At 39.8% G+C, this 20,750-nt stretch overlaps 1 protein-coding gene across 1 annotated transcript in view; it reads left to right on the forward strand.

Moving 5' to 3' along the window:
- The window catches only part of LCLAT1 (lysocardiolipin acyltransferase 1), a gene marked incomplete at both ends in the record, with an annotated part of 82,804 nt that overhangs the window by 7,627 nt on the left and 54,427 nt on the right, over positions 1–20,750 (forward strand). The window contains 3 exons of the mRNA XM_082480235.1: positions 3,474–3,513; positions 3,936–4,134; positions 16,817–16,963. Of these exons, the coding sequence (XP_082336361.1) occupies positions 3,474–3,513; positions 3,936–4,134; positions 16,817–16,963 (386 nt within the window). The remainder of the gene's footprint in view (positions 1–3,473; positions 3,514–3,935; positions 4,135–16,816; positions 16,964–20,750) is intronic.

Here is a 20,750-nt window from a genome sequence, read left to right on the forward strand (position 1 = left end):
TCTCTCCTCTCCTCTCCTCTCTCCTCTCCTCTCTCCTCTCCTCTCTCCTCTCCTCTCCTCTCTCCTCTCCTCTCTCCTCTCCTCTCTCCTCTCCTCTCTCCTCTCCCCTCTCCTCTCCCCTCTCCTCTCCCCTCTCCTCTCCTCTCTCCTCTCCCCTCTCCTCTCCCCTCTCCTCTCCCCTCTCCTCTCCCCTCTCCTCTCCCCTCTCCTCTCCCCTCTCCTCTCCCCTCTCCTCTCCCCTCTCCTCTCCCCTCTCCTCTCCCCTCTCCTCTCCCCTCTCCTCTCCCCTCTCCTCTCCCCTCTCCTCTCCCCTCTCCTCTCCCCTCTCCTCTCCCCTCTCCTCTCCCCTCTCCTCTCCCCTCTCCTCTCCCCTCTCCTCTCCCCTCTCCTCTCCCCTCTCCTCTCCCCTCTCCTCTCCCCTCTCCTCTCCCCTCTCCTCTCCCCTCTCCTCTCCCCTCTCCTCTCCCCTCTCCTCTCTTCTCTTTTTTTTTTTATGCTTTTGTCAACACAGGCCTTAACACACTTACTATCTATGGAGACTTAAGTTTTAGCTCAGTGTTGCAGATTGTGTGACTGTCTACAGTCCTTTTCTTCTTCCACAGTTTATTTTACATGTAAAGTACCGCGTTTTCTTAATTGTGCTTTTGAAAATGCCCCTTTGTGACATCTCCATCCAGTGTCAGTTAGATGCTGATCAGAGAAGCGTAGGTGATGAAGTAGGAAGCAGGAGGATTTTTTTTTTTAAATTACAAACTTGCTAAATGAGTTGTCTTATAAACTCTTCCTTTCGACTGTACTCCAACTATCTAATTAGGAAAATTATTCACTGTCTGGTACATTGCTGCTGACCTTCACTGTTCTCTTACTTAATCCTCTTAGAATTTAGTCCTTGTAGTTGAATTAGAGATAAATGATTTCAGATGATAAAGAAGAACTTTCCTAGAATGGAAGTCTTCCTCACTTATAATGCATCCACTTTATAGCTATAAGAGTCTGGAAATCAGTAACAAAGCTCTTCCCTGATTTGTTCCTTAGGAAAGGTGGTATGAATGGGATCTGTCTCTTCATCCATTCTCTGAAAACCAAGGGACTTTGTTCCTCTAGGCCTTTAAAGATTTGTTTAATTTTTTCTGAAGTAAAATGCTATATTGGTGTGCAGAAATACATATCTCGTGGCATAAAGTAAGATTTATCTTTATTACATATCAAATGATTTCTGTTCTCTCTGTTTCTATTTTCTTTGTTTTAGAGGGTTATGAACTGTTTCATGTTCTAAAACTTTGTCCTTTTCATCGTTACTAAATGCGATGAGCTTAGGAGGGAAGAAATAATTACTAGTAAAGGGAATAAAGGGATTGTTATTTCTTGTCATGTTGAAATTTAGCTGAGTCCTGATAGTGTCACAAAATCCACCCTTTCTCTGTTTGTCTCCCAATTTTTTTAAAATTGCAAATTTCTCCAAATCAGATACTGGTCTTTTATTAGATTAGCTGCCTGGGCTTTATAATTCTGGATTATTACAACTATTTTGTGACAACTTTTGCAGTCTAGAGGTTTGATTTCAGTCCACACTGGACCTAAACCAAAATAATTTAAATATTTTTTGTGATAAAGATTCTGTCTTGTAAGAGCCTTGGGGATTTAGGTTCAGGAAAGGGATCTGAAAAAGATTTTGCACCCAACCTTTTTGAGGCTCAGACCTCATCTGTGTTAGTTTTCTGTCCTTACATTACTCCATTCTTAGCCAGGAGAAGCAGGTACTTGGGTTTGTCTCCCCAAAGAATGAACTCATGTTGGACTAGTTGGACTACAACAGGGAAGCCCTGACCCTGACCTCTGTAGATATAAGAAACTTCCACCTTCCTCACTCCTCTGCCACATCTTACTTCCTTTCTAGCAGAGTCAGCAGGATGGGACAGTGAGTGGGTCTTAACTCTTGAAGTTTAGTTTGGCTTGAACATCTGTTCATTATTATGTTTAACTAGATGTTAAATATGTAATAAGATTCTTAGTAAGCTATCAAAAAAAGGCTGCTTCTCTCTTTTATGAAAAGATAGCTGTTTACCCTTTTGGGCGATATGTCCCGTTCTGCTTTTGCCGTGGTCCATAGTTACTCTTGATAGCAAACACCTTTGCCAGAATTATAGTGAGCTGAGTTATTATTAGTATTAATATTTGGCGCATATAATGCTTTTCGTTCTGAGACCTCAAGCCATTTGCGATTGCGAGAACGCCATTCCAGTTTTACAGGTGACTTAAACTGAGAATTGTGTGCTCTTTGAGTTTCTGTGGCACAGAGGTCGCAGAAATATGAACAGAACAGAAAGTTGTTCTACTTCCTAGAGCTCTGTTTAAATCCCCAGGCTTTGCTCTTTTTCTGTATTTTTCTGGAGGAAGAACCTGGAAGAGAAGGTAAGGACGTAATTTGAAGTACTTCCATTTGTTTATGTTAAGGCCAATTGCTAAGTTCGTACCTCTAGATGTCCAATTGTGTTTTGTGGCTTCTTTTTACGTGCTAACTGGGTTGGACAGTGTCCCGCCAGTGGCACTAACCTTAGGGCTTTAAGTCATACCTCTAGGTAAAATCTGTTGTCTACTTCATGTTTCTTGGGATTTTGTACTACTAGGTATTAAATGGTCGCAAGGCACTAGCATTCGGTCATCCATATTTTTTAATTATCTATCATAGAATGGTTTAGGTTGGAAGGGACTTTAAAGATCATCTAGTTCCAACTTCCCTGCCGTGGGCAGGGACGCCTTCCACTAGACCAGGTTGCTCAAAGGCTCGTCCAACCTGGCCTTGAATACCTTGAACATTTGCTTTGACTTTTGCTGTAACCAACCAGCACTCATCCATACACTTTGCACGATTGGTCAAGGCTCAGAAAACATTTTCAATAGGCAATTTGTATGTGGCCACCTTGTTTTGGAGGTTGAGAGACTTCAGTGGTGTGAACATGGCTAGAGCATGCCGTTGGGCTCTGATGTTATGCACAACTAGTCTAGTTACACAGTTATGGTTCAGCTGTCCAGGTTATGAAACCAGACCCTCTTAAACTTACTGTGTAGCTCTTACCTGCTTTTTTCTTTTAATAAACCACCAACCTATGGTTTATAACTTGACCCTTCAGAGCCACATAGTGGGTAAAGCAAGAAATGTGTTTTATACGTGAACTTTTAGCACCGCTGGCTGTTGAGGCCAAACGGAGAAAGCTGTTTGTCCGGCCTCTTGTTTGTGTCCTTCCAAGTTTGAGGCTTGTTTCGTGCCTTGGGACGGCACTGCCTAGATGACTCTGTACCGGCATATGGTGTTTGATGGTTTTTGCAAATTGTGGGGTGGAGGCCCAGGCTTCAAGGGAGCACTGTAGAGTTGTACAGACCTAGGTCTACATCACTGTTCTGTATTCAAGCTTATTTGGGGGTTCTCTCTCTCAGCTGCTCTTTCTGCCGTTAGGTTCTAGCCGTTTTTGCAGGTGGAAGTCGAGCACAAACACATTGACCATTTGGACCCAAGTAGGCAGCAAGGCAGCTTCTAATGCCTTCCCAGCCCCAACAGTATTGAGCAATAGATTATTTGTGCAGCCAGTCTGTCCTTAGATTTTACCTACCACGCTATAATCCATACTGAGTCCCTGACTTTTATTCCTACATGATAGTATTCTGGGAAAAACAGGGGAAAAGTAGATTTAATGTTGGATGTTGTTAAAGAGTGCCTTTTAGGAAGTGCTATTCAATTGTTGTTTCCTTTTCCATTAAACAGCTGACTATTGCTGTGGAAAAGCTGGCTGCTTTATTAGAAAAGAGTCAGGAGTTTGTTTACCAGTGGTAATGTGAGCGAATAAGTGAAACGATACCATTCAAATTAATTTTTATCGCTAATGGGCTGATCCTTTTCTTCTGGGGGTACAGCCATAATATTGAGATATTCTTTCTAGGCCTTGCTGGAGATGGTGTTTGGTGCCAAGGTGGTTGTCACTGGTGACGGATTTGTTCCTGGAGAAAGGAGTGTCATTATCATGAACCATCGCACACGAATGGACTGGATGTTCCTGTGGAACTGCCTGCTGCGATACAGCTACCTCAGACTTGAAAAAATCTGTCTCAAGTCCAGTCTCAAAAGCATTCCGGGATTTGGTAGGTCACTAAACCTTTTAATTTGAAAGGAAAATGTCTTTAAATTTTGCACAGCGCTGTACATACCCTTTTAAGTAACCTAGGTTTGAATTCTGTTTCAGTAGTTTTGAAAAAACTTGTGTAAAATATGTGTCCTCTTGAGCGATTAAACCATAAATCTCCCGGAGGATGCCTGGACTATGTGCTTAAGCATTTCTTTTTAAAGATACTACATGTGCTGCTGTTGCTTATAGGTAAAAATATTTCTGCTTTACGTACTGAAAGAATTTTCCAAAATTATGGAAGAAGATCTTATGAGTCTTTTCAAAGTCTCTTTCAACACTTTGTTTTTTGGTGCTATTTCACCCCACATTGCAAATGCTGTCATCAGGCTTCTTTCTTCATTATCCAATTTATACTATTGAGAAGATTAAAAAAAAAAAAAAAAAAACAAAGAAAGAAAGAAAAAGCCCTGTAGGCAATTGCAAAGTTGATGGTTCATTTTAATAACTGTAGTTTTAAATTGAACTTGGTTATGCAAAATATGCTGTACAGGGTATGAAATAATCAGTATTTATAGTGATGTAGGCTGGAAACGGATCTGAGTTGCACATACTCAGAAATGGTTTCAGATAGGCCAAAAATTGTCGCACAAATGGTTTCTGAATAAATAGGCAGACTTATCTGAAATAAAAGCGTCTCTCTGCATTTTATTTATCTCTTAGATTTATTTGCTGTTTTATACAAAACTAGCTTGGGCAGGATGTGCGTCAACTTTATGATGTCGAAAGAGTAACCTTATTTATGGTTCCCTTTTGTCAGGCCATTTATCTGAACAGATAATTTTGGCAGGTTTCCATACGGAGGAGCTCTCATACTGTTGTGCTGTTACTGCATTCACTTGCTGGGCCTTTAGTCCTCTTAAGTAAGAGCTGCAACTGGGTAACATACTTTTTTCCCCCGAGCTGTCAAGCATTAAGATCAGTTTTACCTGACAAAAGACATCTCTTTTAACGTTACAGGAAATGAGAAAATACTTACTTAGATAAATGTTTTATCTTTATAATACAGCAGAGATGTTTTGAAATCGTGGAATCAACTACAATTGCAACTTTTAAAGCAATGATGGAAGATGGAATCAGGAGTATAGCCTGGAAGATTCACAGGTTTATCTCTTCAAAAGTAACATTTTTTTTTTTTTTTTTTTTTTTTGGTAACAAAACATTTGTACATATGCTTGTTAATGCCTTTAATAAAGTTGGAAGGTCAGCTCCAGGAGCTTGGAGGCAATGTTATGCTTGGCAAAATTTGGTGGCTGAAAGGTTGTCAGGAGTTGTTTAGAGGTTGATTTATTTTATTTATTTTTTTTTCGTTCTTCTCAGTTCTGTGCATAAACTGGGCGCATCCAATAGATTTGATGAGGAGGCTCAGGCAGATGGAGCTGTGGCAGGTCAATGTTAGCAGACCACGATGCCGTCTTTGGCTGTAGTCTGACATAGTAGTTTAAGCTACTAATGAATTCTGGGCTCTTACTCCACTTTGTGGGCTGTGATGGTAGAGGTGGCACAGGCAGACATTTAATCCTGTTTGTTTGCATTATGGGAAGACAATTTCTGGTGGTAGATTGGGTGCCTTGATCTGTAGTGTTATAAACCACTATTTATATGCCAGATCCCTAGAGCACTCTCCCCCATATATGGGCTTTGAGTACTTTGGTTGCAATGTTGTGAATTTTAGCTTATTTTTTAGTAGCCTGTTAATGATGTGTTATTGGTCACAGGAGAGGAATCCAGCTAAACTACATACTTCACTCAAGCCATAATATGATAGTCTAAAATCATAAATGTTCGGCGTTTATTCTACCGTAGCGTTTCTGGAAAGAGGCCTTAGAAATACGTGTCTCTGTGTTCAATCAGCCTATGCTTTGGGTGGCAGATTCTCGCAAATATAAAGTATTCTGTACAGCCACGTAATTAGGGGACAGTTGGAAAGTGAGACTCTTGGATGAAATTAAGATTGACAGAAGAAGATTTCATCGTGTATCTCTGAAGTTTGGTGGGGCAGTGATGTAGCAGAAACCGGTGTCCAAAGTGGACCACCCTGAATCTCATCAGTAAGAGTAGAATTTCTCCTACTTATCTCTGATGGCCCTGTTGTGTTATGCAATGGACTTTTAATAGTTTTTGGGTTTGTTTTTGTTAAATTGTGTCTAGCGGTTTCACATAAAAGTTTTCTTTATTTTATGAGCTTGTAAATGCAAGAAGATAACTTGGAAATCAACTGGACAGTTCCAGTTCACTGCAGCTATAGTTGATACTTCAGATGTTGATCATTTGAATTATAATATTTGTGGAAATTAAACCAGCTACTTTCGTTGTGTCTTTCAGTTTCATCTTTTCATATATTTATATGAATTAGTTGTACATAGTCAAAAGTATAGTATTATGGAAGTATCGATACATTGGCTAAATGTAACTTCTAATAAATCTTTAACAGTAATTTTGCATTGGGTTTGAGAAATATTTGAATCAATATACTGTATTGCTTTCAGCGCAGTTCTTTCTGATCTTTCAAAGGATTTTTTCTTTTTACAAGCATTTCCTTTAAAATTACGTGTAAGATCTGGTTCATATGACCTTTAATTTCCACGTTGCTGAAAATCTTGCAAGTATTAAGCATTTCACGTTTGTTGTTTTAATTACTATCCCAGTTGGGGTGTAAAAATAGGCCCATGAGAGATTATACTGATCCAAGTGGTATATTTGGTAGGTGAAGGGCAAAGCGTGGAATGCAAGTAGATCCAGAGTCCTTGTCGCCCCCTTTGTTAAAAGTGTAAAGCTATCAGATTTAATGAGTCTGTATTACAAGTAGGCGGTTATTTTTTAGTTAATTATAATGAAAATCAAAGGAGTCAGTATTTCAAGGAGAAGCATCAAGTCACTTATATAGTTCTTAAGTTATTAATTCTTTGCATTCCAATGTATGAAAAAACTTCAAATTGATTAAAGGTGAGCCTTAAAAAAAAGAAGCCCAAAGAAAAACAGATGGTCCTTTCTTCCTGGAACCGTAGCTTTGGCTTGATAAATTGTGCGCAGTAAAGTTTTCAGAAAGAAGTATTACGTTTCAGTAATCTCAATTTCAGAAACATTCTTGCAGCGTTTCATTACAACGTGCCAAAGCTGGCGTCTCGAGGGAGCACTGCTCCGCTCTTAGCTGTTCCTGCAGTTTCTCATCTGACATCATCAGAAACTACTGACACGTTCTGCAGTGCCAGTTTTCAAGGAGAATTTCTAACGGCATTGACAGTTTCCTGCGTAGTCTGACGAGATAGGACTTCTCTACAGTACTTGTAACAGATACCTGCAGTTTATAGTCTCACCTATTCTCAATTAATATGGCGTAGCATCGGAAGGGATACGGATTGTGATGCAGTTGCGTTTCAGCATGCACTGAGGAATACATGCTGTTCGAGTAGGTACCAAGGAACATACACAGTCAGATGTCTGGTCCAGATACCTGCTCAGACGACCAGATAATCACTAGAAGTTAGTTGTATCCTTTTTAATTTTTTATCCTAATAGTTTCATTTGTAAAAGTCTTGCTGTAATATGACCGGTAAGGCTTCACTGGTAATAGAGAGGTATTTTAATGATGGACAATTTGCACGTGTTCCTTGTTTTAAATGGGATTTTCATTATTGGTGGGCTTGCAGTAATATTGGGCTTTTAGTGGTTAAAAGTGCCTCGACATCTGCGTGAAAAATAAATGAAAATTTAGGTTTAATTTGAGAACTGTCAGATAAATTGATGGAAAAATGCGAGAGGGTAGCCAAAGGGGTTAGTATCAGTGCATGACTGCTATGTGAGTTAATATTCACCCTGGTTTTGCTTAATGCAGATGAAAAAGATAAATAACACTGTAATTCAGTGTACAAATGTAAAGTATGCAGGTGCTGCAGGCACCATTGATGGACTTATCTTGAAGACTTACCGTTTTTAAGAGGGCTGGCTGAGACTGCTAAAGCAGGGAATTATAACTGGAGTGGATTGGGGCAGGAACAGGTTAAGAAAGGACAAGGTGATAAAGGGAAAAAGAAGAATAAGCAAAGCAGGCAAACCTGGAGTAGTTAGGAGCAGACATAACCGGGTAACTCCGTCCAGATCTTTGTCTCTTTATTCAAGTTATTCTGTGGCTGACACTGCTCTGGAAGAGAGTGCAAGACGTAGGAGCTTTTTAGTTGTTGTTTTTCACTCCTCCGGTCATTCACGTGTTGTAGCTCTCAAAGGCTCAAGTTAGGTTTGGTCCTCGTTGTGTTAAGTGCCAGGGGAAAATGCAAAAAGGACTTTGTGCTCTTTCAGCACTGGGCTGAGCCCCACCAATCTTTTACTGCGTGTCAGTTGATCCATTATAGCTGTCCATGTGTGCGAGCTTCGCCTGAAGCAAATTCAAAGTAATTTGAGTCATCTTAGTTTTCAACGAAGCAGGGCAAAACAACTCAAATTACCCTGCCTTTGCCACGGGCTAAGAGCATGCACACCGACAGCTATGATGGATCAGCTACCGTAAAGTAAAATATCGGTGTCTCTAAGCCTAGAAAATTTTAGCACTTAACTCAATTGGAGTATAGTTAAAGCAGCACGCTGCGGGGAATCCGTGCGTGTTTATATTGGCATGAAAGTGTTTGTGCTGCCACAGCTCCTTCCGTCGGTAGGGATATAAATACTTCAGCAGAAAGTGTCTTTGTTCGGGTTATAGCTGGATTTGCATTCAAATTCTTATCAATACAGCTTATTGGTTAAAAAAATTAAAAGTGTAACCTACTGAACTTTCTAGTACAGCTCATGTCTCAAGTGTCTTTGTTATGTTAAAATAGACTGAAATGAGAGTTTTGAGGAGCTGTGACATTTTGTCTTCTAGCAATTCAATTAGAAGCTGCCAGACTTAATTACCTTAGAGTTGTTATCCTACGTGATTTTTCAAGTTGAAGTTGAAAAGTATGCGCTCTAATGGAAAGCACAATTGTTATTCTACCAGTTGTTCACAGTCAAGACAGATAGGCAAGACTCTCTTGAAGAAGTTTTAAGTGTGAGAGAAGGGTTATACTTCGAAGCAAAAATGCAGCTTAATTTGCCTCTAACTCTACATGCATATTTTGTGGGGAACAAAAGGCTTAGGTGCTTGTTTCTCAGCTTGGCTCTTGTCTTTGATGATCCAGGAAAGACTTAATAGGAATATTTTCAGATGAGTACCGCAGAAATTCTCCCAACACTGTCAGGGAAAGAAAATTATTACCCTGACTTCCATTACAATTTTTCTTATCCTTTTTATATAAGGACTCCAGCTTCTCTCTGCCCCCTTTGCCTCTCCAAAATGGGCACCAAAAGAGGGAGATCAAATGCTAACCTTTCTTATTCTCCCCGTTTTATAAATGACAAGTGATGAAGAAAGCGGTGATTTTGTCCAAGCTCACAGAACAAAACCCAGCAGAATTAGGATGGCGTGTTTTCCCAACTTACGTTCCTTTGCCATTATCAGTGGGTTATGCAGCATCTGTACGGATGGGCTCAACAGGCTGAGTTATTTTCGCGGTCCTCCCATAAGGAGATGGAGCATCTGAAGAGGATGCAGGTCTGTGGAAAGAGGTGTTGAATTGTAAAGTCTCTCACCGTTTCTGGCTTGCGGTAGAGGTGACACATCCACGGGAGAGACTCGCACTGTTTGGTAGGGTCTGTCTTTTCTTCCCTGTGATCAAACAGCCAGAGGTTGCTTCCTTTCTGTCTTGGGAAATTCTGGAATGACATGGGGCTTTTCTCCAGATACGTATTGGGCAAGACTCATCTTTTTTTAATACTTAGGTTTCCATGCTCTGTTTCGCTGTAGTGTTGTATTTTTAAAACGCATCAGAAAAAGCAACTTTCCAGCCATCCTAGAGGTTTAGCCCTCCGCTTTAGTTTGCTGTAGTTCTGAGTAATGCTATGTTATTCTGATTTTACGCAGTACATCAAATCAAATTTGAAGTGTTATTTTAAGATGGATATTGTAACTGAATAGGTTTAATGTTCCTTAACGGCATATATAGCATTTTAGTATGAAGATTTTGTGTAAGTAGCATTAATACAATAGTAGAGTTAGTAATCTGATGTTCCATATTCTAAACAATGATGTAATTTAGGAAATAGAATGAATATTTGAGTATGAAGTCTCCAAATAGCATCTTTCTGAGCCATGATTAAGGGGTGGAATATTGAAAGAATACTTTCTAAGAGCACAGTATAACTCTGTCTGCGTGCTTTATATACGTATATATATGGCTACTACTGTAATGAATTTTTCCTATGTACTTTCACACTTCTTTTAGTGTGTGCATTGGCTGAGAGATACCAGTTCTTCAGTGGAATATCCTTTCTCGAAGGTTTCACAGTTAAATTTTCCCAGCTAAGACATGGGCCGCTGTATCTGACTAGCTTTTTGACAACATTGTTATTGTCCTGACAAATAAATCTTGTATTGTAAACTTTGTTTGAATAAGCTTCTAATTGTATTATAAACAAACAATAAGCTAAAGCAGAGGTTTCTACTAGTACATACTGTATTCTCCCACAAGAAAATAAAACAGGGCAAAGGAAATACAGGAAGTGTTAATATTTGAATGTGTTTTAAATATAAAATTTAGAATGTATTGGTACTGAAACAAATGCATGAAAACTATGGGGAAATCAAAGGTAAAACTGATCAGAGCAAAACCAGAAATTTTTTTCAGTTACCCTAAAATTTCGTGTTTCTAACACTGACGTTTGTTCACTTAAGTTGTTTTAGTAAGAAAAAAGGTTTAGGCTTCACATATATTGGAAGAGATGATATTCTGTCCAAGTAAAAAGTAGGCTGTGTGGTATATACAAGTATGAAATATATAGTCTGAACGTAAACTGAATGGGACCATAAAAATAATTTAAAACCAGATGTAGACTAAAATAATGTTCAGAATCTGATAGGGCAAGGCAATATTAGACACCTTACAAGCAGATTCAGTCAAATGAATAAATAGACTGAGTCAGATGTTTCACTATAAAATTAGGAGTGCTACTATGAATCTATAGTTGTGAATTTTATCTCTTGGCTAGTTTTGTAATTTGCTCAGAGAATTCACCAAATCAGATGGTAGTTGTTCAATTCATTACACTCCTATTAACTACATTATTGGAAATAAGCATGGTTAAAAAAACCCAAACCAACAACTTGCCAGGAGCAGAGATTGTGCATTACAAGATTATTTCAAGAAGCATTTATTTGTTTATTTTCCTGGTTTGTGCACTCAAACCATTACATTAAATTTAAAATAACCTTTTAATTTTTAATTTGCTGTGGGTTATTAGACATAAAACTATCTAGAAAAAATAGTAAGACGGCTGATTCTAATTGAATTTGCAGAAATCTGTTTAGCAGTCTATAGCGATGAAAACTTCAGTGTATATACGTGGTGACTGCATGCCCTGGCTTCCGGTGTGATTTTCTATGTCTAACATCTTTTTAATACCTACCCATCTTTAAAAGAGGGAACATTCAGAATTGCGTGGTCGTTGCCTCATGGGTGTCTTATGCAGCAAAACACTCGGAATATTTTGTATTATTACCCCATTATTTGTATACAGTAGGATCACGGGCCTCCGAGTGATTTCCCTTATTAAGCCTAGACGTCTGGTTCACCGTTGCCTCAAAAGCCCTGACTGGGACCAGACCCCCGCTGAATACAAGCACGCTAAATCACGCTTTTATTTTTGACCAAGAGAATTTTTGATGTGAAATACCAGTGAATTAACGCAGTGGAAGAATAGAGGCAAGATGAATGAATACAACAAGGCAATCCCACAGTTAGGCCTTCTACCTTCCTACTTGTTTCTGTAGTTTTGGATCCTTTATTGAATTGTTTGTGCGGGGCTTACTATTATTAGCTGTCCTGTTCTATAGGAAATGCATAGATACCATTTTCTTGATGCATGTTTGCTTTCAATATCAGCCATGATATTTCTCCTACAGAGACATGACACTTTCGGGCGTATCTAATTTCTAAGATGCTTGTGGAAATGTACATAAAATTGGAATAGAAAACCAAACAGAGAGGTTTTTTTGCACAACTCGTCTCTCTCGCTTTTGTTCATTGCCACCTCCATCTCTAGTATCTACTTACTCCCAAATTACCTTTGCAATGAAAACATGCTTAAGAAATTTCAGCTTCAAGTGTTGTTTTTTTGGTTTTTTTTTTTTTTTTTTTAAAGGAGTTTGGGGTAGGGAAAATAGAAGTGCAGAGTCTTAGAATTTAAAAAGCTTTATACTCTCAACTACCATTTTTCATACAATGCTGCAAATTCTAAACATGCATAAGCTATAATTTGCTTTATCCCCAAGGCAGTAAGGGAATTCTTATGTGCAGTATGTTTCTCTAGTTCAATAGCAGGCTTTCCTTTTTGTGTAAGTGTGATTTTCCCCCCCCCCTCCCCCCCCCGGTGTAGAATTATGTCCTGATAAACCTTATTGAAGTGCAGGATACATATCATTAGTGTGTATGTGCTACTTGAGATTTGAAGCTGCCTTTTTTATTTTTTCAGCTCCAAAAAGTTGATTTAAAGGTCCGTGTGGCTAAGTACTCTACCTAGTAGGTTTTCGCGCTGCTGTTTTGTAGTTTTGAATAAGAGCTATTCAGTGTGATGCTTTCCGTATTCTTTTCCAGGCAATGTTAGTTATCAGAAATGTCGTCTATTACAAGACGACTGTTTTAGCGAAGAAGTGGAGTTGCATTGTTATGATTTCTTTTCTGCTTCTCTGCTGTGTTTTCATAACTGATGGTTTCTCAAGAATCTGTAAACCAAACGACAGCTGTTTTTCCCCGGTCAAGTAAATGCTGCCTTTGCTAGGAAAATCCCCGCTGCCTGGGAGCTTTTAGACAACCAAAACTGTTGGGCGGAAGAGCAAAATATAATTACTTTCCTCGGACAATATGTTGACCTAAACTTAACAATAATTAACCGAACAGCGTGTCTCACTGCAGGCTGCACGTGAGAAGGTACCTCCTTCTGCTGCTTATTCATAAGTCTTGCTGATTAGCAAAACCTTTCTTTTTGCTCAGTGCTTTACTGAATTCCTCTTGTTTCTCTGTGCGTTCCCGTTTGGATCCCATGTTGTGCCTCGGACTTGTTACGTGTTTCCCCCCCTCCCCCCCCCCAAGCAGTACAATGCAGACAATGCTGTGGGATGGGAATGGAAGCGAGAGCTGCCTTTGCTTTGTCCGAAGGCGCGTGCCTGCAAGCCTGTGCTGGGTTTCTTCGCCCGCTTGAGTCTGGTGGGACAGCGAGACATGCGAACGGCAGGCGTTCCTCCCCATCGGCGCACGGAGCAGGGTTTTGGTTCAAGGCGGTAATTCCTGGTTTTGTTGCCTTTCACTGGAGGCCTTAAAGCTGGGTGAATGCGGAAGACTCTTCCGCTTTCCTGCATGGTAAAATAGTTTGGCGCGGTGTGCTGTGCTGGGGTAAGCGGGGAGGAAAACCTGGGTCCTTTACTATTCGTCATCTGACTGTTAGCTAATCTGTCCTTATTTGAGCAGTCAGGACTGTTTTATCTAATCAGGTGTACCCATGAAGGTTCTTCCAGAACGCTGGATATTGTCTGTTGGAAAGGTTAGAAAATCAAACCTGTTGTTTATTTTAAAAACTGGATGCCTCCCAACTCCCCCCCTTCTCTTTCTTTCTTCCTCCTCCCTGACACCCTACTGTCATTACATTACTGCCTCTGTTTAATTTTTCATAGCCCGTATATAACACCACCACTTAGGACAGGAATGGGAAACTACTGCGCTATATCCTCTGCTTTAAGGCAGTTGTCAGGTAAAATACGAGTCACCCAAGCAGCAGCTCTCTTAGTAGCTAAAGGTGTTTGTAATTTGACGTTCACAGTGCTGTTAAAGAACGATCACTAGAAAGAGTTTATATGCAAGTTTCCATATAATTTAAAGCCTTGTGCTACGTGAAGAAAGGTGAGGGTGGGTATGGAATCTGGCAGAGAGGTTTTTTTCCATGCTCCCTCCCTGTTATGGATCAAAATCACTCAGCTAAGGAGCTGCTGACCTGGGAAAGTATCAGCAGGCTTCCCAAGTGAGCATTTATTTTGCTTCTCGTTTCCCTTCTTTCCGCCTACGGACTCTGCTGCAATGAGAACACCAGGACTGAATAATTTAGGCTTGATGTGTGATACCACGCAAAAAAAATGGTTTAGCACAGCACAGGTTTTATGCCTACACTAATTTAGGCATAGTGTCTAGGGTACATAAAACATACAAAAGATCTGGGCTGAGAGTTAAGAATGATTGGAAAACACCAAAACCACAGCACGACTTTCCTAATCTCTATGTATTTTTCTGCTCTGTCCCATGGAGCATCTACATTCTCAGAGCTGTAAATGGTGTGGTACAGGCATCTCTGTTTCTGCTTAGAGGGCTTTTTTCCTTTGCTGTGTCCATTTTTATGGATTTGATTTCAGGTGAGGTATCATAGAGTCATAAAATTTCTCAAGTTGGAAGGGACCCATAAGGATCATCAAGGCCAACTCCCTGCTCCTCTCAGGACTACCTAAAACTAAACCATATAATCAAGAGTGTTGTCCAGACACTCCTTGAACTCTGACAGGGTTGGTGTCATGACCACGTCCCTGGGGAGCCTGTTCCAGTGACCGAGCACCCTCTCAGTGAAGAACCCTTTCCTAATGTCCGGTCTGAACTTCCCCTGTTGCAGCTTCATACCATTTCCATGTATCATCTAGAGCAACCGAATGCTTTGGCACCATTTGATATTTGGCAAAGTTTGGTATGAAAAGATGTCCTCTTTATATAACGCAATGACAAATGTGAAAACGAAGCCCTGATTAGTTCAATTCAAAATACTGGGTTTGCACCATTGTGGTGAAACGTATTGTAGCATTAGGAGATGATTAAATGCCAGAATAGAGCACAGTTAAATTACCTAAGTCGTTTTTCAGTTACTTTAAAATTGACCTTTAATTTTTTTCTGCAACTAAATTGTTTAAATATGGATAGCCTCTGTTAATAAAGCTGTACTGATACTTCTTGACACTGCAGATGTGGGAATGCGAGATGTGCACAGATGCACATAAAATGTTGTGGTCAAAGCTTAGTTTTGTTTACAGAGGGTTTTTAACATGTACAGCGTGCAAGTTTGAAAAGATTTGCTGAGACTGCATTCTAAGCATTTCTCTTCTTAACTCATATAACCACTTCCACTATTCAGTTATCCGGATATCATTAATTATCTGAGTATCTGAGGCTCGTTAGGTTCACATTGCAGCAGGCATGTTAGTTATGCCTGTTTAGTTGATTTAAAAAGTTTCCACCCCGTGATACAGGTTACAAATCTTTAACAATACAATTAATGCTCCTATCCAATACAGAAGAGATTATGAAACTCGGTTAATATATGGTCAGTCCAGGCTGACCGATTTATGCTTTAGAAATCGGTGACTTTAATAAGTGGTTTTCTAGCATATCCTCCTTGTAAGAGATTGCCACGAATGGAATAGAAAGGAATCCCTGTAAAGAAGAGCTGAAATGAAGTGCAAGAATAACCTGCCGTAAGTCACCAGCGAAGGACAAATAGACTTTTGAGAACTGTGGGGAGCAAAGAGGAGAAGGGGAAGCTGTGATGTTTTCTCTTTGATGTGGAGTGTCTATCCGTAGGTTTTCTATGAGATACGAGCTAGCCAAGTACAGTGGTAAGGCAGTGTCATGCTCCTCTGAGCCCTGTTTAAGAAAGGAGCGTCACGGGCGTGTGGCAGAACTGGAGCCCTGATTTTTCATCCTGCTGTCTGATGTCCTGATGTTTCATCCTGCTGGTGGACAGAACTTCTAATACAGTGTGATCTGTTGTATACCAGATTGCGACAGAAAAGCCAAGAATGTTTATTGGCATGTGACCCCTGAGCTGTAGGCTCAGCAGCAGTTTCATTTATTTAAGTGCATTACATTGTCAGTTTGATGTCAGGCTGTAAATCTTCACAGCTGTCTTGTGGATTAATGCAAACAAATGGGTATACATCAGATTTGTCTATAACCAAGCGTAAAGAACAACTCTGCATTTTCTTCTATTAGTAATGAAAATTATAAGAAGGTGTATGTACTAAAGCCCTCAAAGCAATAGATATTTTCTGCACAATGCACATTGTTAACATGCACTACTATGGGCAACTATCTCTATATAATGCAGCTTTCTTATATCCTGCAGTGCGTTGCTGAGCTGTTTGTCTGTAGGGGAAGTGCCTTCCCCTGAGCAAATCAGTGTTGCAGTGATTAAGGCTATTACAGTGAGGGCCATGGTTTTAAATACTTCACCTCATGACAGCATTGACCCTATTCTTGCTTTCTGGAAAGCTTTTCTAACTCTGGTAACTTGAGTTTTGCAAAACTGTAGCCAATCCAAATTTATTTAGATTTATTTATTTGGATTATGCATTCTTTTGCTTCCTATCCAAAACCCCTTTTACAAGGTAACTAAGTGCTGTTAATCAGAGGTGAGGACAGGCGGCAGTAAATAAAGTGTTGTGTCTGACACAATTTACAAAACATTTTGGAATAACAGGCACTGTGGAAGTATCAGAGTGAAACGTTACTAAAGGTATTTTTATTTTTTTTTTTTTTAAACTTTAGGCTGGGCAATGCAGGTTGCTGCCTTTGTGTTCATTCAGAGAAAGTGGGAAGATGACAAGAGTCACTTTGAAAAAATGCTGGATTATTTCTGTGACATTCGTGAACCATTACAACTTCTCATCTTTCCAGAAGGAACTGATCTCACAGGTAGGCTGCGTTTGTCATCTTCTCGTGGAATGTTCAACATGGAAATTCTGTGTTGTTTATGGAAATAGTTAAAAAAAGTTTGAGGCAGGAGCAAGACTGGATTCTCATGGGCAGCGGAAATTATAGTTAATGATCACATGTGCTGATTCATTTGAGAGGCAGTTCCACTGAGAGGCTTTGCCAGTCTTCCTGAAATAACTGTTACGTTTCAAAGCATCTAATGCTTGAGATGGCTTTATATTGGTCAATGCTGTATGTACATTGCATTACCAAAAGGAGGTTTCAAGACCTGGGATAAATCACTTGCATGTTCCCATTTCCCATATTACTGAGGCAAACACTGCAAAATCATTTCAAACCTATGGAAGAGTGATTGAAGAGGAGAACTAATAATTTCATTAGATTTCTTGCCTAATATTTCAAGAGGAGAAAATGGACATACTTGTTCCTTAGGCCATGTAAGCAGTCTGTATCTGCCTGTATAAGGAAAACATCTCCCTAAACCAAATGTTGACATTGCTGTAAGAGTAAATTTAATGACTTCATTCCTGTAGTATTAATTCTTAATCAAATATCTACCTTAATGGAGGTATCTTATGGCATCAGTAGAAAGCTGCTAACCAGTGTTGAAGATGACCCAATCGCCAATAAAAGAAAACATTGTATGAATGTTCTGTGCTGGTTCATGCCTGCAGCATGATTTGATAAGCATCATCTTTAAATAGAAAATCAATGGCAATTATACTTCTACCTTTTAGCTTATTGAAAAGATTTTTACTATACTTTCTGTTGCAGATATTCTCAGATCATAATTTATTGCAATGCCAGATCAGTAAGTACTACACACAGTATAAAAATAACCAACATATACTGCTACTTTTTCCTCTGTGTTCCTGATATCCCTAAAAATGGATTTGTATAGTGTTCAGATGCTGTCACACTTGTAGGGAATTTTCATCACTTGATCAGACTTCCTAAAAGAGGATAATTTCATTGTACATTCTTGGACGGCTTTATGTGATATGTCTTGTTGAGTTACTTATTTTGTATCTGAAATTAGGAAGGAGGATGGAAATTATCTCACTTTATTTTTCCTTTGAATTCAGGAACAACTCTCCCCTCCTAGCTCTGAATTATGAGATGAAATCTTAATTTTATTCTTGGAGTCAGGAGACTCCTCCTTGGGTCACTCACACTCTCTTTCTGAACAGGTGTTTCCATCTCATGATGACTGAAAGAATTGGATTGTTTGTAATTCATTCCATAAATTATGTATACCTTCTAATCCCTCCCAATATTCCTCAGAGACAACAGATTTTAAAGAACTGCAGTTTTAAAAAAGAAGAGTTACTGAGGACTGAGACAGCCGCGGTGTGTTAACGCTTGCGCTGCAGATTCCTGAAGGCAGTGGTGGGGATATTCCCACCTGAATGTGGAATTGCTTAAGGAAACACAGGGTTTTCTCTCTGCTGTCTTAACTGATGTAAATGACCTAGACTAAATTTAAGTGTGTGCTGTTGATACCATCCACTGAGAAATTCATGCAGACAAGGCTCTTCACTTAAAATTCTCTAATTTGATTTCTGAACACAGATTTATTTATTTTTTTTAAGGCGTTCCATTGTTCTGGTTTTCCTTCCTCATACGTGTGTAACACGTACTTTTTAACTTCGCAGTGCCGAATGGATATCTGCACGAACCGCGCTGTTCTTCCAAAGTCGGTTTGAGGCACCGCCGATGGGTGGTGATCGTTTCCCCCTGGTTTGTTGAGCAGCCCAGGAGGTGGGTGGGAAGGACAGAGCGATGGGCAGACGATAGGGCACTGCTTCCTTGGGCAGCCGTGCTGGCTTCTGGCATGTTGCACTGTCCGGTGGTTAGCAGTCTTAACTTGCCGTCGGTAATGAATGCTGCCTTGATACTATATTTGTGGATAATAAGATGTACAGGGACAGGCGAAACCCTGGGGCTTTTTCTGGGAAAGTAAATAGCTCTCCCTATCTAATTGTCTTCACAGGAAACAATAGTTCGTATATTTTAAAATATGGTAGGAGACGGGGCAAAAGCCCTTGACAAGCTAATCCTGACCAAGCAATAAGTTTGTGCCGTATGAGAATGATAGAACATAATAATGTATTACGTGTAGCATTTTGAAAAAATGATTTTCAGAAAACTGTTATGTTATTGACATTTTAGGACCTATTGCAACCTCATGTTCCATCTTTTAGAATAGGAAGTAAACTGCAGTTTTGTTCTGAATGGTCGCTCAATATCCTAGGAAACGTTTTGCAAAAATAGAGGCAATGGCTCTTGTTTTCTGACCAAACTCAAAACCTGCTAATTGCTTCTGAAAACAAAATTCTTCTGGTGCTTAAAATGAAAAATAACGTTTACGTGTACTTCACTGAAAAGCAGAATTGCTGTGCAGCTCTGTGCTGCTATAATTCTTTTTTTTTATCCTCTCGGTGGCCGCATGACAATGATAGATTTACTCCTCTTATAAAGAAATTCCATAATGTTTTCGGGTATTCGAGAATCAAAGGTTTCAAAGGAATGTAAAGTATGACTGTATTTATACACGGGCCACTGCCTGACTTGAGATTGGTGAAGTACTTTGCAGTGGAAGATGCTGCGTAACTAAATTTTAAAGATAGTAATGGCATGAACCCTGAATAGTGTATTTGCAGAATGGATGTATAGGGTCTGAGGTAATAATTGTATACTTATTTCTGATAGGTTGGTCATCTTTTCACTCTGGAGTACTTCAAGGTTAAAGCTAAGTGCATCAAAGGTATTTTATTGCAATTGCTAAAGAACCAGCCCTCAGCAGAAAACCATATAGCCAGGCTTTCTGAAGCCCCGAAGAAAACCAAGCAACCATAAGTCTAGTGCTTCTGGAAAGCTGGAATGCAACCCACCGTTTTGCTCGTTCTTTTCTTTTTCTTGGTGTTCCTTGCAAGGCTCTTTGTCATAATTCTTCGGAAAGCAATAACAACAAACAAAAACAGTTGCTGTATCGCTCTGGGCCTGTTAAAGCCTCATTTCCTATGGATTTGTGTCTGCATCCTATACGTGGTCTTTTCCTCACTCCAGCTTCTCCTTTTCCCTTGTGTTTCCTTCCGTGTGATGTTTCCTCCGCAAATCCCTTGTTGCTGTCTCGCCACGAGGCATCGTGTGCTGTGGCTCATCCCCACTGGTACTTGTGTTAACCAACGGACCGCTGCATGCTGTGCTGAAGGCCCCGACACGCCAAACGCCCGCGGAGCCTGCCCTGCCTTGTCCCGGTGTTAACGATCTCCGCTCTCGGAGGCTCCTTTTTACTCAGCCATCGTTTTTTCTGAAAGTCGCGTGGGGCTTAATTATCTTTGAATCTCTTGTCTCTGTCAAACGTTGTTTGCAGGGGGCAATAGCTTCAAAAGTTACGGGGGAACAGGTGGACAGAGTGTGATTGCACAGACCTTTTTTTCCTTGAGGAACAGCTCAAAAACGAGTAGGGAAGCTTGCCAGAGCCCAGATTTTGGCAGGAATGTTGTGATGTGGATCACATACAATGTTCCGCCTAGAAGGTAACAATGAATGGCAGTTGGATTTTTCTCTTTCCTAGTAAATGTGATGTACTTTAATGTAAAAAAAACCCAACGTTGTTCAAAAGCAGTGGTAGAGGTTGATTCAACGTGTAATAATTTGAAAGTAGCTCAAATAAGTACTATTGCTTTTTCTTAAAATATTAACTGTGAGCAATATAGCTTTTATGCTTTCTATCCAAGCCTCTAAGAGATAAATGAGGATT

This window comes from Vanellus vanellus, assembly GCF_965231255.1.
Source record: "Vanellus vanellus genome assembly, chromosome: 3".
In the NCBI taxonomy this organism is placed as follows: Eukaryota; Metazoa; Chordata; class Aves; order Charadriiformes; family Charadriidae; genus Vanellus; species Vanellus vanellus.